The sequence below is a fragment of the Cornus florida genome, unplaced genomic scaffold (assembly GCF_030987335.1).
Source record: "Cornus florida cultivar Cherokee Brave unplaced genomic scaffold, ASM3098733v1 CherokeeBrave_3.0.0_Hap2_Chr05, whole genome shotgun sequence".
Taxonomy (NCBI): domain Eukaryota; kingdom Viridiplantae; phylum Streptophyta; class Magnoliopsida; order Cornales; family Cornaceae; genus Cornus; species Cornus florida.
The window spans coordinates 8,201,659-8,215,314 of NW_026775575.1; the positions used below are offsets into that span (position 1 = coordinate 8,201,659).

Below are 13,656 nucleotides of genomic sequence, written 5' to 3' on the forward strand. Positions count from 1 at the left end.
TGCTAATGGTTATATTAGCAAAGGCTGTATGTTTGAGTTCAGTAGTTCGTAACATGCAACATTTTATAGCTGATGTTATCCTGTCTTTAACCATGCACATTAAAGCTCACTCTCATCAAATTTATAGCTCTTTTTTTATGACCTAGTTGGTTTTGCATGTACTAGTTATTATTTGCATATTACGTTATCTCATAATTTCTTTATAAAACTTCCAAAATTTCCATCTACAACATTTAATGCTAATGTTATTTTTCTATATGAATTTAACTTTTATTTTGGCATCTAATAGGATGTTGAAATTTTACAAGTTATACTCGCCAAAAAAGAGATTTTACATTTTTGTTAAATGTCCTAGTCTAATTGGCGTATCTAATTGCATTATGAAGTTATGGAACGTTGAACCTTAACTCCTATTATTTAAGCGGAGAGGTATTCACTGAAAAATTATCAATTGACAAAATTTTCTACCATGAATGGGAAATTCCCCAGTGTTCTGCTATGTGCAGAGTAATGTGCAATAATATATATATATATATATATATATATATATAAGAGTGAGGCATCCTTGAATAATAAAGTGTTGGATCCTATTTCTAATACATCTTAAATGGTCTGATTACTCCATTAACTTCCAACGAGACAGCAAGACCTTCCCTCTGCTAGTTACTGTAGATTTGATGTTATAGAGGAATCAGTGGTGAAAAATCCTCCTTGTTTCCTATTTTCTAATTATTTCCATTCTCATAATTTCTTCTCCTATATAAAGGAGCCTCCACCATTGTATTGTATATGAAGTTGAGAGAATATTATAAAAGTAATGTAGCCCTTTGGGCTCTTTTTTTTTTATCCTGAATGGGATGGTTTTATATACAAAAAAAAATTGAAGTACAAGTGCATGAGGAGGCATACCTCTTTTTACAATTCAAAAACTAGAATAAGCCCACTTCCAGTACAAACTGGACCAAAAAACATAAAACAAAACCATAAAGCAATTAAAACACAAGTATAAAGTCATCTAAACTTAGTTTGAGATAAGCCAAAACTTCCCAAACTATAGTCTTGGCAACAAATGCAGCCTGATCTTGACAACCTTCATGAAGAACAACATTCCTAATAGCCCATATCTTCCATATAGTAGTTGCAAAAACAGCACTCAAAATCTTTGTCTTGACAGATTTAGGAGTAGAATGTAAACAGAACCAATCAACTACGTGCATCAATGTGTCACAAACTGGCATTTCCATGTTCATCAGGCAAAAAATTTCCTGCCAAATTGCATGTGCATAAGGACATTGATAGAATAAGTGATCATTTGTGTCCAAACTCTTCCAACAATTATGACATATAGATGTTAAAACCAGCCCATGCTTCTGCAAATTAACTAAAGAGAGATTTTTGTTGTGTAGGCCCTAGTGATTAAACCACGTAATATCTGTGTGTTCTACTTGTTTTATTTATCTTTTCGCTTCGTTTTATGTTTTACAACATGGTATCAGAGCCTAATTTCTCTTCCTAGGTTCGGATCCCTATTTTGGGGTATTCCCTTAGCATTTGAAATGTTGCTAAGGGTTTCTCGGTGCTATTTGTGACTTGTTTGGGCTACCGGTTTTTTCGGCAGTAATGTTCTTTACCTTTGCCGTGCCTCCGGCAGTTTTTATCGACTTGTTTGGGCCACCGGTGTGTTCGGTAGCATTGTCTTCATCTTTGCCATGTCTCCGGCAATTTTTATCGACTTGTTTGGACTGCCGGTGTGTTCGGTAGCATTGCCATCACCTTTGTCGTGTCTCCAGTAGTTTTTTGTTGACTTATTTGGGTTGTCGGTGTGTTCGGTAGCATTGATCTTTGTCTTCTTTCTTCATCATTCACAGTTGTTGTTACCCGTCATCTCAATGGCAAGTTGGGCATTCATGCTCCAACTTGAGGGAGAGTATTGAAGATTTAATAGAGGAATCAGTGGAGGAAAATCTTTCAGTAATTGATGTTGTTTCCTATTATTGAAGATTTGATGTTACAGAGGAATCGGTGGAGAAAAATCCTCCTTGTTTCCTATTTTCTAATTATTTCCATTTCATAATTTCTTCTCCTATATAAAGGAGCCTATGTTACATGGACTTGGGTATGGGTGTCGGACACGGGTTTGTATCCATGCGTCGGACGTGTCAAATCTCCAAACAGAAGGACACACGGACACGGCTAAATATTCATTTTATTAATTATTTTATTTTATTTTATTTGCTAGAGTAAAGTAATGTTTTTATCTAATATAATATTTAATATAGACATTTAACTCTTTTTAAAGTAATAATATAATGTGATTGAATGATTAGATATGTTTTTTTAAGTACATGTCTAACCAAAAGTGTCGGACACATATCCCATACCCATGTCCGAGGGATATGTGTCCGACATGGGTACTTCATTACTTTTGAAGAGCCCATGTAATAGAGAAAGGAGCCTCCACCATTGTATTGTATATGAATTGAGAGAGTATTATAAAAGTGATGTAGCTCTTTAGGCTCTTTGTGCCGTGGATGTAGGCCCTAGTGGCTGAACCACGTAATATCTGTGTATTCTACTTGTTTTATTTATCTTTTCTCTTCGTTTTATGTTTTACAACACTTTGCTTGGGGACCGGACCTTCCATTAAAAGCAGCTGTTCTTATTCAATATTCCAGTATAACATATATGTACTAGGAGTAGGTGCGTTCACTTAAGTCTTCCTTTTGCTCCCAAGGAAGCTAAAACTCTAGTCAAGCCTGTAAGGAAGAAATGCTTTAGGTAGCCACAGTAACTTCTATTTGGTGTTGGATGTCATGATGGTTAATAAGTTATACTCATTACGTTCTTACCTGAGGAGCATATTACCAGTTAGCAATTGTTATATGCAAGACTGATGCTTGCACATCTTATTATGCAGGATGTAGGCACCATCTGCAAACAGTTGCCGGCCCTTGTTGCTCTCAATCTGTCTAACAATTTTATGGCACGGGATATAACCCGGCTACCCCTGCTAAGTAACATACGCATTTTAGTTTTAAACAACACTGGCATAAATTGGATGCAGGTAACCATTTTATAATTCTTTTTTCTTCCTCACTTTTGTATTCCAAATTTCACTTGTATATCCAAGTTTATTTGTTTCATTTTACCAGGTTGAAATACTTGAACATTCACTTCCAGTTATTGAAGAGCTACATCTGATGGGAAACAAATTACGGGCAATAACGGTTTGCTATGTTCCCCTTTTTTGGTGATTTTTATTTTTCCTTAAATAATTGCCTGAACACGTGTGCTTCCTAGAATTATTACTTATCAAAAAAAAGTGTGCTTCCTAGAATTACACAACCCAAGACCCAGGAATTGAGCCATAGGGTGCAAGAGTTCAACTCAAATGTGCAATATAATTCCTCAATGGTCAGTAAACGAACGTTAGCCACCATATGATTCAATATAAGAAGATTTAATGACCCTCAATTAATATATTTTAATAAACAATAATATTTAATAAGATAGCAGCATATTTTAAGATAATAAATTTCAATAGAAAACTGTATACTCAAAGGTATACCTTACTTATCGGTAAAACTACTACCAAGGGCTGTAGCCTGGTGGCACTTCTTCACCTTCCAAAGTAAAAGGGGCAAAGTGAGTGTTTGTGTTTCTAGCCAAGTTTTTTTCTAATTATTTTTTAATTTTTTATAAAAGAAATTATCATTAAAAATCTCTAGAGCCATCATGCAGGGCCCTTTACTCTCCATTAACATTCAAACTTTTTAAGGGTTCTCATCCAAGGACCTTACCATTCATTAACATCTCTAAAAAGATATGCACAAGTGCACTTGTATGCAATGAGTATAGGATGGCAAAATGCTGGTACATTACTCTATTTCATACGTGTCATATTAGCCTAGCCATCTTGATATGTATATCTATCACAATATAAGTGGAACTGGAACATAGGCCAAAGGAATCCAACTTGACGCATGTACAGAGTGAAGTGCCATATTGTATGTGCCTATGTGGTGCTATACCCATCTTCCAGATCATACAGAACACATTGACTTCAACTTGAGGTATTGGTACTGTGAGTTATGCCCAGATCTTGCCCCATAACATTGAACCATGGAACCTTCCCTGATAATGGTGTCCTATATCATACTTATGAATGACCTTTATTCGACTACATATGATTGTCTCATATGTGATGACTTCGCTGAAGGCATCTAATCATCAATTTTCAGGAACCCTCGTGTAGACTTTCTCTAACAAGATCTTGGCACGTTAAACACTTATTAAACCATGAGGACTTTTCTTTAGCAAGCTTTGTCTTTAGGACTTCTTCTCCTTTATAAGCCTTGTTGCCAGCACATAAAAGGCAACACCTTTTCCCCCTCAGAGAAGCTGATAAGCCTCATCACGATTACTACTTTCTCACAAATAAACCTCGCCATTGGTACCTCTTCTTCTCATGTAAGCCTTCCTGTGGGGATTTCAGTCACATAGATAAGCGTCACAGATGACACTAGTAAACAATGATCTTTTGTCCTCAGATAAACATTGCAGTCATAGGGAAATGGTCGCTTGAGGATTCACAAGGATTTCCTCTCCAAGCCTTGTTGATGAACTAAAAGAACTATGGACATTCATTGTAAAAATTGGATAGGTTCAATTTATGATCATCAATTGGATAGGTTCAATTTGTGATCATGAGGGTTTGCTAAAAGGATCTATTATTCTTCTTTCTTTTTTCTTTTTATTGAATGGGGTTATTTTATTTAGAAAGAACTACAAAAGTACACAGAAACTTGAGGGCATCCCCTCAATACAAATCTATGGAAATGAAAATACCATTTCCAATACAAAGAAAACAAGAAAATGAAGACAAATATGAAAAAGTTGCAATACATCAAAGACATGGATCTGGGAATAAGACAGATAGGTCTTGAAGCTGAACTCCAGCCATAAAAGGCAATCCCACAGGATCAACTGAGCCACCTCTAGAGATGAACTTGAAGAGCCATTGTGAGCAGATGCATTCCTTGCAGACCATATTCTCCACAAAGTTGTTGGGAAAAGGCTACTGAGAAATGAAGATCTGATAGAAGTCATAGAACTCTCTTTATAATTATGTGAAGACCACCCAATCAGCTGTTCCAAAGACGAAACAGATGGAAAAGGAATATGTAGCACTTCAAAAATACAATTCCAAACAGCAACAGCAAAGGGACATAGGCTAAAGAGATGATCTTTAGAATCATCACTACCCCAGCAATTGTGACAAATAGCAACCACCTACAAACTTCTCTTTTGTTGAAAGAGAGAGAAAAAGAGAATATATGAAAACTTATATGTTATTGAGTCAATAATACAATAATACAATGGTGTTTATATAGGAGAAGCTACGGGATTAGGTGAGTGGAGAACAAGAAAACCCTATACATGGAAATTTTATATATGGTAATGAGGGGTAGGTGACAACTCATACAATACTAATTGTACACGTGTGACAACTCATACAATACTATACAACACTCCCCCTCAAGCTGGAGAGTAAATGTCAATAACTCCCAGCTTGCTACATATGGAATCAATAGAGTTCTTGGGAAGCGCCTTAGTGAAGATGTCTGCCAGCTGTCTACTAGAAGGAACAAAAGGTGTAACAATCTCATTCGAGTAAACTTTAGATCGAATCAAATGGCAATCTACTTCAATGTGTTTAGTCCTCTCATGGTATACTGGATTGCTAGCAATATGAATAGCTGCCTGATTGTCACAATGGAGAGGAATTGGGTACTGGACTGAAATCCCAAGTTCTTGTAAAAGAGTTTTCAACCAAGTAAGTTCACAGGCAATGTGTGCCATGGCACGATACTCTGCTTCAGCACTGGAACGAGCCACAATTGACTATTTCTTACTCTTCTAAGTTACTAGATTTCCTCCCATGAAGGTGCAGTAACACGTGGTGGACCGTCAATCAGAAGGAGAATCGGCCCAATCTGCATCTGTATATCCCTCAATCCGAAGATGTTTAGAAGATAGATAAAGTAGACCACGTCCCGGAGCACCCTTGAGATACTTCAAGATGTGTACAACTGCCTCTATGCGAGGTACCAGAGGACTGGTCATGAACTAGCTCACAACACTGATTGCATAGGAGATGTCTGGACGAGTGATTGTGAGGTAAATAAGTCTAAGCTTGAAAGGGAAAAAATATGGAATGAACTTTTTCTGTATTAGCTCACAATTCACACAAGTTTACACGGATTCTCCTTAGAGGAGAGAATACAAGCACAAAATCAGGAAACTGATTACAAAAGCTAGCTAGCCTAATTAATTTCCTAATTTACAGCATTGACCAATATTCTATTTACAGCAAATATCCTCCTTATTATTATATTTACAGTTAATAATATTTGGTAGTATTACTACCGAATCTTTCCTTTTCAACACTCCCCCTCAAGCTGGTTTGAAGATATCCTTCATCAGCTTGCCAATTAGTCTGTCGATCTGTCTTGTAGAAAGTCCCTTTGTAAGCACATCTTCAACTTGCTCGGTAGTAGGAATGTATGGCATACAGATCAATCCGTTTTTGAGCTTTTCCTTGATGAAGTGTTTGTCTACCTCCATGTGCTTTGTTCTGTCATGAACCATTGGATTGTGAGCGATCGAAATAGCAGCTTTATTGTCACAGAACAATTTCATAGGCAATGGATTAGAGACCTTTAATTCTTCCAATAGTCTCTTAATCCATAACACCTCACAAGTTCCATGAGCAACTGATCTAAACTCGGCTTCTGCGCTGCTTCTTGCTACCACATTCTGTTTTTTACTCCGTCAGGTGACAAGGTTACCTCCAACAAAGGTGCAGTAGCCAGAAGTTGACCGTCTATCAATAGCACTCCCAGCCCAATCCGCATCAGTATAGGCTTCAACTTGCAAATGCCCACGGTTTTTTAATAGTAGGCCTCTTCCAGGGTCCCCTTTAGGTATTTGGGAATTCTGTAGACTACATCAAGGTGTTCTCGTCCAGGTGAATGCATGAACTGGCTAACCATGTTGACTACCAAAGCTATATCTGGACGTGCATGTGACAAGTAGATTAGTCTTCCAACAAGTCTTTGATACTGCTCTCTATTCAGAACTTCTTCAGCTTTAGAAGGTTGCAGCTTAAGGTTAGGCTCAATGGGTGTCTCGACTGGTTTACATCCTAGCAGACCTGTCTCACTAAGTAAATCAAGAACATATTTACGTTGATTCACAAATATACCTTCTTTGGATCTAACAAACTCCATTCCAAGAAAGTATTTTAATGCACCCAAAATCCTTGATCTCGAAGTCAGCTGCAAGTCTCTTTTTCAGTCTCTCCAATTCTTCATTGTTATCACCTGTCAAGACTATATCATCCACAAAGACAATTAAGACTGCAACCTTGCCTTCTCTACTGTGTTTATAGAACATGGTATGGTCAGCTTGGCTCTGACAGTAGTCACAACTCTTCACAGCTCTCTCAAATCTCTCAAACCAAGCTCTAGGGGACTGTTAAAGACCATATAAAGATTTTTTCAGTCTACAGACTTTATTAGGTCCCAATTTTCCCTCAAACCCAGGTGGTAGATTCATAAAGACCTCCTCCTCAAGATCTCCATTTTAAAAGGCATTTTTTTACATCTAACTGGTGTAATGGATAGCTGAAATTCACAGCTAAAGATAACAAGATTCTGATTGAGTTTATCTTAGCTATAGGAGCAAAGGTTTCCTAGTAATCAATTCCATAGGCCTGGGTGAACCCTTTTGCTACTAGTCTTGCCTTGTACCTCTCTATGCTACCATCAACTTTACATTTCACAGTAAAGACCCACTTGCAACCTACTGTTCTTTTCTCCTTAGGTAAATCAACTATCTCTCAAGTACCACTTCTTCTAATAGCATTCATCTCTTCCATCATTGCTAACTTCCAATTCGGATCATCAAGAGCTTCCTGAATGTTTCTCGAGACAAACAAGTGTGAGATTTTTGAGGTAAAAACCCTACGAGTATGAGAGAGTTTTTCATAAGAAAGGTATTTGGCAATGGGATATTTTGGATATTTGGTGCAAGTTCGAGTACCTTTCCTAACAGCTATAGGAATATCAAGGTCTGATGGTTCTTGGTTAGGAGAAGCAATAGGAACTGAAGATGAGTTAGGGACAAAACTACCTATGATATCTGGAGGTCCAAGGGGAATAGGCTGACTTTCTCTTTTGATGAGGTCTTCTCCAATTATAAACCAGAGGCTCAGCATTGGGAACTTTTTTGCCCGGTTGTAGTGATTCTTCCCCTGTTTCAGATATAGTAATGTTTGGCACTATATAACTAGGATTCCCTTCATTGTTTTCATTGGTTTTATCACATTGTTCCTGACTTTGAATTTCGGGAATAACAGTAGGATGTGGTGAAGTATTCAAAATCACATTTGGTAAAGGAGTAGGAGATAAATCCCAAAAATTTTCTTCCATCACCTCATTCTCCCCCTGAAGAAAATATTTGTGAAAGTGGGATTTATTTTCAAAGCAAGAGACATCCATACTCACATAAATTTTTTTGGTTTGGGAATTATAGCACTTAAATCCCTTTTTATTAGAAGCATACCTTATGAAAATACATTTTTCAGCTCGAGGATCAAGTTTGGACTGAGTATTATTGGGTATATGAATTAAAGCTATGCAGCCAAAAACCTTTAGAGGTAAATCCGAGTATATCCTCGATAAGGGAAAAATTCTTTTGAAACATTCTAATGGTGAACACGTGTAGGCATTCTGTTAATCAAATACGAAGCTGTTAAAACAGCTTCCCCCAAAGATATTTTGGAACATTCATTGAAAACTTTATAGCACTAGCCACATCAAGTAAATGCTTATTTTTTCTTTCAGCAATTCCATTTTGTTGAGGGGTATCCACGCAAGTAAACTGATGATGGATACCCTTTTCTTTAAAAAAAACTCCCCAAAATTTCATTAAAATACTCGGTTCCATTATTGGTGTGAAAAATGCTAATTTTTGCTTGAAATTGAGTTTCAACCATTGTGTAAAAACTCTTAAAAAGTTTTTCAACCTCAGACTTTTCATTCATCTAATAAACCCAACATAAACGTGTTTGATCATCTATAAAGGTAACAAACCATTTTTTCCTAGAGATACTAGTGACTTTTGAAGGTCCCCAAACATCACCATGTATTAAATAAAATGGTTTTGAAGAAGTATAAGGTTTTGGCGACAATCCAAACCTTTAAATAAATTAGGAAACAAATGTTTAATATATGGAAAGCTAGGATGTCCTAGTCTTAAATACTAAAACATATTTGTTCATAAACAGAATTAGAACTAACACTACTAAGCCCTTGAGCCTTTTTATTACTGGAGAAGTCACCATCAAAGTAATAAAGTCCATCTATTATCTTAGCATTGGTAATCTTCTTCCCTGAGCTTCGGTCCTGAAATTCACAGTAAGAATCACAGAAAATTACACAACAATTAGATTCTTTGGTTAGTTTACTCACAGAAAAAAGGTTACAGGCTAGTTTAGGGACATGGAGAACAGATTTAAGATTTATATTCTCGGATAATTTTATCAAACCTTTTCCTGCAATAGGTGAGAAACTACCATCTGCAATTCTAATTTTTTCAAGGCCAGAACATGGTGAGTAAGTGCTAAAAAGATTGGATAGGCTAGTCATATGATTAGAGGCTCCAGAATCAATGATCCATTTAGCAGAATTTAAACAACAAGAAAGGGCATTAAGTGCATTACCTGTTTGTGCAAGAGAAACACTAGGAATACCAGATGAGGAATTAAATGTCAGCAGCTTCAGAAGGTGATCCATCTGCTTCTTGCTTAAGGGACTTGTCTCAGCTTCATTAGTAGTAGGAGCCGTACGCCTATTTCTGTCACCAGGCTTGCTACTCTTCTAATTCGCTGGATTTTCGTGGATTTTCCAGCAGTTCTCCCGAGTAGGGCGCGGTTTGTTGCAGAAGTTGCACCAGACCCGTGGCTTCTCTTTAGGTTTTCGCTGAAAATTGACTGCTTTATTAGCAATAGTCTCGGCAACAATAAGGGCAGAACTCTCAATAGGCCTGCTGGTAGTCTTATTCCCCAACATTACATGTTTGAGGCTCTCTTCTCTTCGAGCCTTAGCAAATGCCTCACCAATTGGAGGAAGTGGAGTCCTGCCAATGCTCCGTCCCCGTACTTCATCAAATTCCACGTTGAGCCTAGCAAGGAATTTGTAAATGCGATGAGTCTCCACACTCCGTTTGTAGTGATTGGCATCTTCAGTGGATTTCCATTCATAATCATTAAACAAATCTATGTCCTGCCAAAGGCGCTTCAATGAATTGAAATACTTGGTGACCAAGTCTTCTCCCTGCCGAATCTCACAAAGTTTCAGAGTCAATTCGTAAACCTGAGACTGATTTCCCAAATCAGAGTACATCTGATTCACGTTGTCCTAGAGCTTTTTGGCCGCAAAGTAGCACATATAGTTAGAGCTAATATCCTCGTCCATGGAGCTCACGAGCCAAGTCATCATCTTTGAATTTTCTGTATCCTAGGTCACGTATGTTGGGTCCTTCGATGCTGGTGCCTTCTTGTCTCTCTCTTCAGGTACCCGATCTTTCCCCGCCCTGTGATATACATCCGAACGAACTGGGACCACCATAAATAATTGTCACCATTAATGCGAATAGTGGTGATCTGAATCGAGTGAGAATCGTTATTGGGGGCTTGGGTTGCGGGATTGGTTGGCTGGGTTGTGACAGGCGGGGTTGACACGGAGGAAACGTCAGACATAGCTGATCAGCAGAGAAATTGTGCTGAAAAGAAATTACGGTTTTTTCCGAATTTCTTAGGGTGGCTCTGATACTATCTAAAGCTTGAAAGGGAAAAAATATGGAATGAACTTTTTCTGTATTAGCTCACAATTCACACAAGTTTACACGGGTTCTCCTTATAGGAGAGAATAGCAGCACAAAATCAAGAAACTGATTACAATAGCTAGCTGGCCTAATTAATTTCCTAATTTACAGCATTGACCAATATTCTATTTACAGCAAATATCCTCCATATTATTATATTTACAGCTAATAATATTTGGTAGTATTACTACCGAATCTTTCATTTTCAACAATAAGTTTACCTGCAAGTCTCCGATACATCTCTGGATCATCGAGTGGGTTACCATCATCCACCTTAAGTTTTACATTAGTCTCCATAGGTGTAGCTACAGGTTTCGAACCAAGATATCTAGTATCCTGTAATTAATCAAGAGTATACTTCCGCTGAGAAAGACTAATGCCTAGCTTCGACCGAGCCACCTCAATTCCTAGAAAATATCGAAGTTTGCCAAATCCTTAGTAAGGAAGCTAGAACTCAAGTGATGGATTAGAATTTGTATCCCATCTTTGTCACTGCCGGTGATAACAATATCATCTACATACACCATAAGAATCACAATACCACGTTTTGTTTTCTTAAAAAAGAGAGAGTGGTCAGCTTGGCTTCTGGTCGTACCATGAGCTACCACTGCTTTACTGAACTTATCAAACCATGCACGAGGGAACTATTTGAGGCCATAGATAGACTTCTTGAAATGACATACACATTCCCCCTTATACTCAAACCTAGGTGGTTGAGCCATATAGACTGTCTCATTAAGGTCACCGTACAGAAAGGCATTTTAACATCAAGTTGATGAAGTGGCCAGTCTAGATTAGTTGCAAGAGAGATTATCGCACGAACATAATTTAGTTTGGCCACAGGAGAGAACGTCTCAGTATAATCAAGGCCATAAGTCTGAGTGTAGCCTTTAGCAACAAGTCGAGCTTTGAGACAGTCAACAGTACCATCAAGCTTCTGTTTAACAATAAAAACCCAATGACAACCAACAACTTGAGTATGAGGACGATGACAAAGAAAAAGCTTGAAAGGAGGAGGACAATTTATTATACGATACAAAATTAGAGATAGGGTGATTGGTACAAGACCGTTTACCTTTCTGAACAGCAATAGGTTGATCAATATTAAAGTCCGGAGAGATGGAAGAATCTCCAGACGTTGAAGCGACTGGTGGAAGTGGCAAGGCTGGGTTTACTACTTTAATCATTGGAACTTGATTAACTACTCTTTTCCGGCGACGAGCATAAACACGAAGAGCTAGTGGGATGTCAAAATAAAAAAACTGGAGTTGGAAGAACAGACTCTTAAAGAACAGAGTCCTCCAGGCGACTACCTTCCTGAGAATAATAAGGAACATCATTAAAGAAATTACATCTGCACACTTACAAAATGTTTACGAGGACTGTAACATTTATATCCCTTTTGAGTGCGAGAATAACCTAAGAAAATACATTTGTGAGCACGAGGATCAAGTTTGTCTCGTCTCGGGCTTAGATTATGAACAAAACAAACACACCCAAACACCTTTGGAGTAATGGAAAAAGGATTTTTGTCAGAAAACATCATTTGGAAGGGTGATTTTCCTTGAAGGACCCTAGAAGGCATGCGGTTTAAAAGATAAGCAGTAACCAGAACTGCATCTGCCCAAAAATGTTTCGGAACATGCATTTGAATTGTTAAGGCACGAGCGATAGCTAGGAGTGGGCCATTCTTCCGTTCAGCTACTTCATTTTGTTGAGGGGTATCAACACAAGATGTTTGATGGATAATGCCCCTCGACTCAAGAAACTTTTGAAAAACATTAAGTTTATATTCAAGGGCATTGCTAGTTCTAGGAACAAGTAATTTTGCATCAAACTGATTTTGAATTTCAGCATAAAAGGATTGAAAAACAAAGAATACTTGAGATCTATCTTTAAGAATATAAACCCAAGTTAAACGTGAATAATCATCAATAAATGACACAAAATAACGAGCACCAAATAAACCAGTAGTACAAGCTGGTCCCCAAACATCCGAATGTACTAATTGAAAAGGTTTTAAACTTTTATGAAAACGAGACTTAAAAGTAGCCCGACGATGTTTACTAAGTTCGCAAGTAGTACAATTAAACTTAGAAAAATCACCTAAAGAAGGGATCAAGGCTCGAAGACTATTTGAAGAGGGATGTCCAAGGCGGCAATGCCACTGGTAAGCTGAAGAAGAGGTGGGATGTAGAGCTGTCGGAATAGTAGTTGGTTGGAAGTAGTAAAGACCATCCTTCTTAAACCCCCCACCAATCATCTTCTTCATCTTGAGATCCAGAAAGACACAACGGGAAGGAGAAAAAGTAACTGAGTAATTTAAATCTAATATGATTTTGCGAATTGACAAAAAATTGAGGGATATATAAAACTGATGAAAAAGTGAGACCCGAAGTGCGGAAGGTACCAATTCCATGAACATGTGATTTGGCACCATTCGCTATAGTAACAACCGATGGTGAGAAAGCATGAGAAATATTAGAAAGAATAGATGGGTTACCTGTCATGTGATCGGATGCCCCTGAATCAATGATCCAAGGTGTAGAAGATGAAGCATGGAGACACGTATTACCTGAAGTAACGATAGTAGCAGTGGTGACAACCGATGGTGAGAAAGCATGAGAAATATCAGAAAGAATAGATGGGTTACCTGTCATGTGATCGGATGCCCCTGAATCAATGATCCAAGGTGTAGAAGATGAA

At 37.7% G+C, this 13,656-nt stretch overlaps 1 protein-coding gene across 1 annotated transcript in view; it reads left to right on the forward strand.

Moving 5' to 3' along the window:
• LOC132306102 (tubulin-folding cofactor E) overlaps positions 1–13,656 on the forward strand; it is a 63,106-nt gene that overhangs the window by 8,274 nt on the left and 41,176 nt on the right. Inside the window, exons 4-5 of the mRNA XM_059803334.1 lie at positions 2,918–3,064; positions 3,153–3,227. Coding sequence (XP_059659317.1) covers positions 2,918–3,064; positions 3,153–3,227 — 222 coding nt within the window. The remainder of the gene's footprint in view (positions 1–2,917; positions 3,065–3,152; positions 3,228–13,656) is intronic.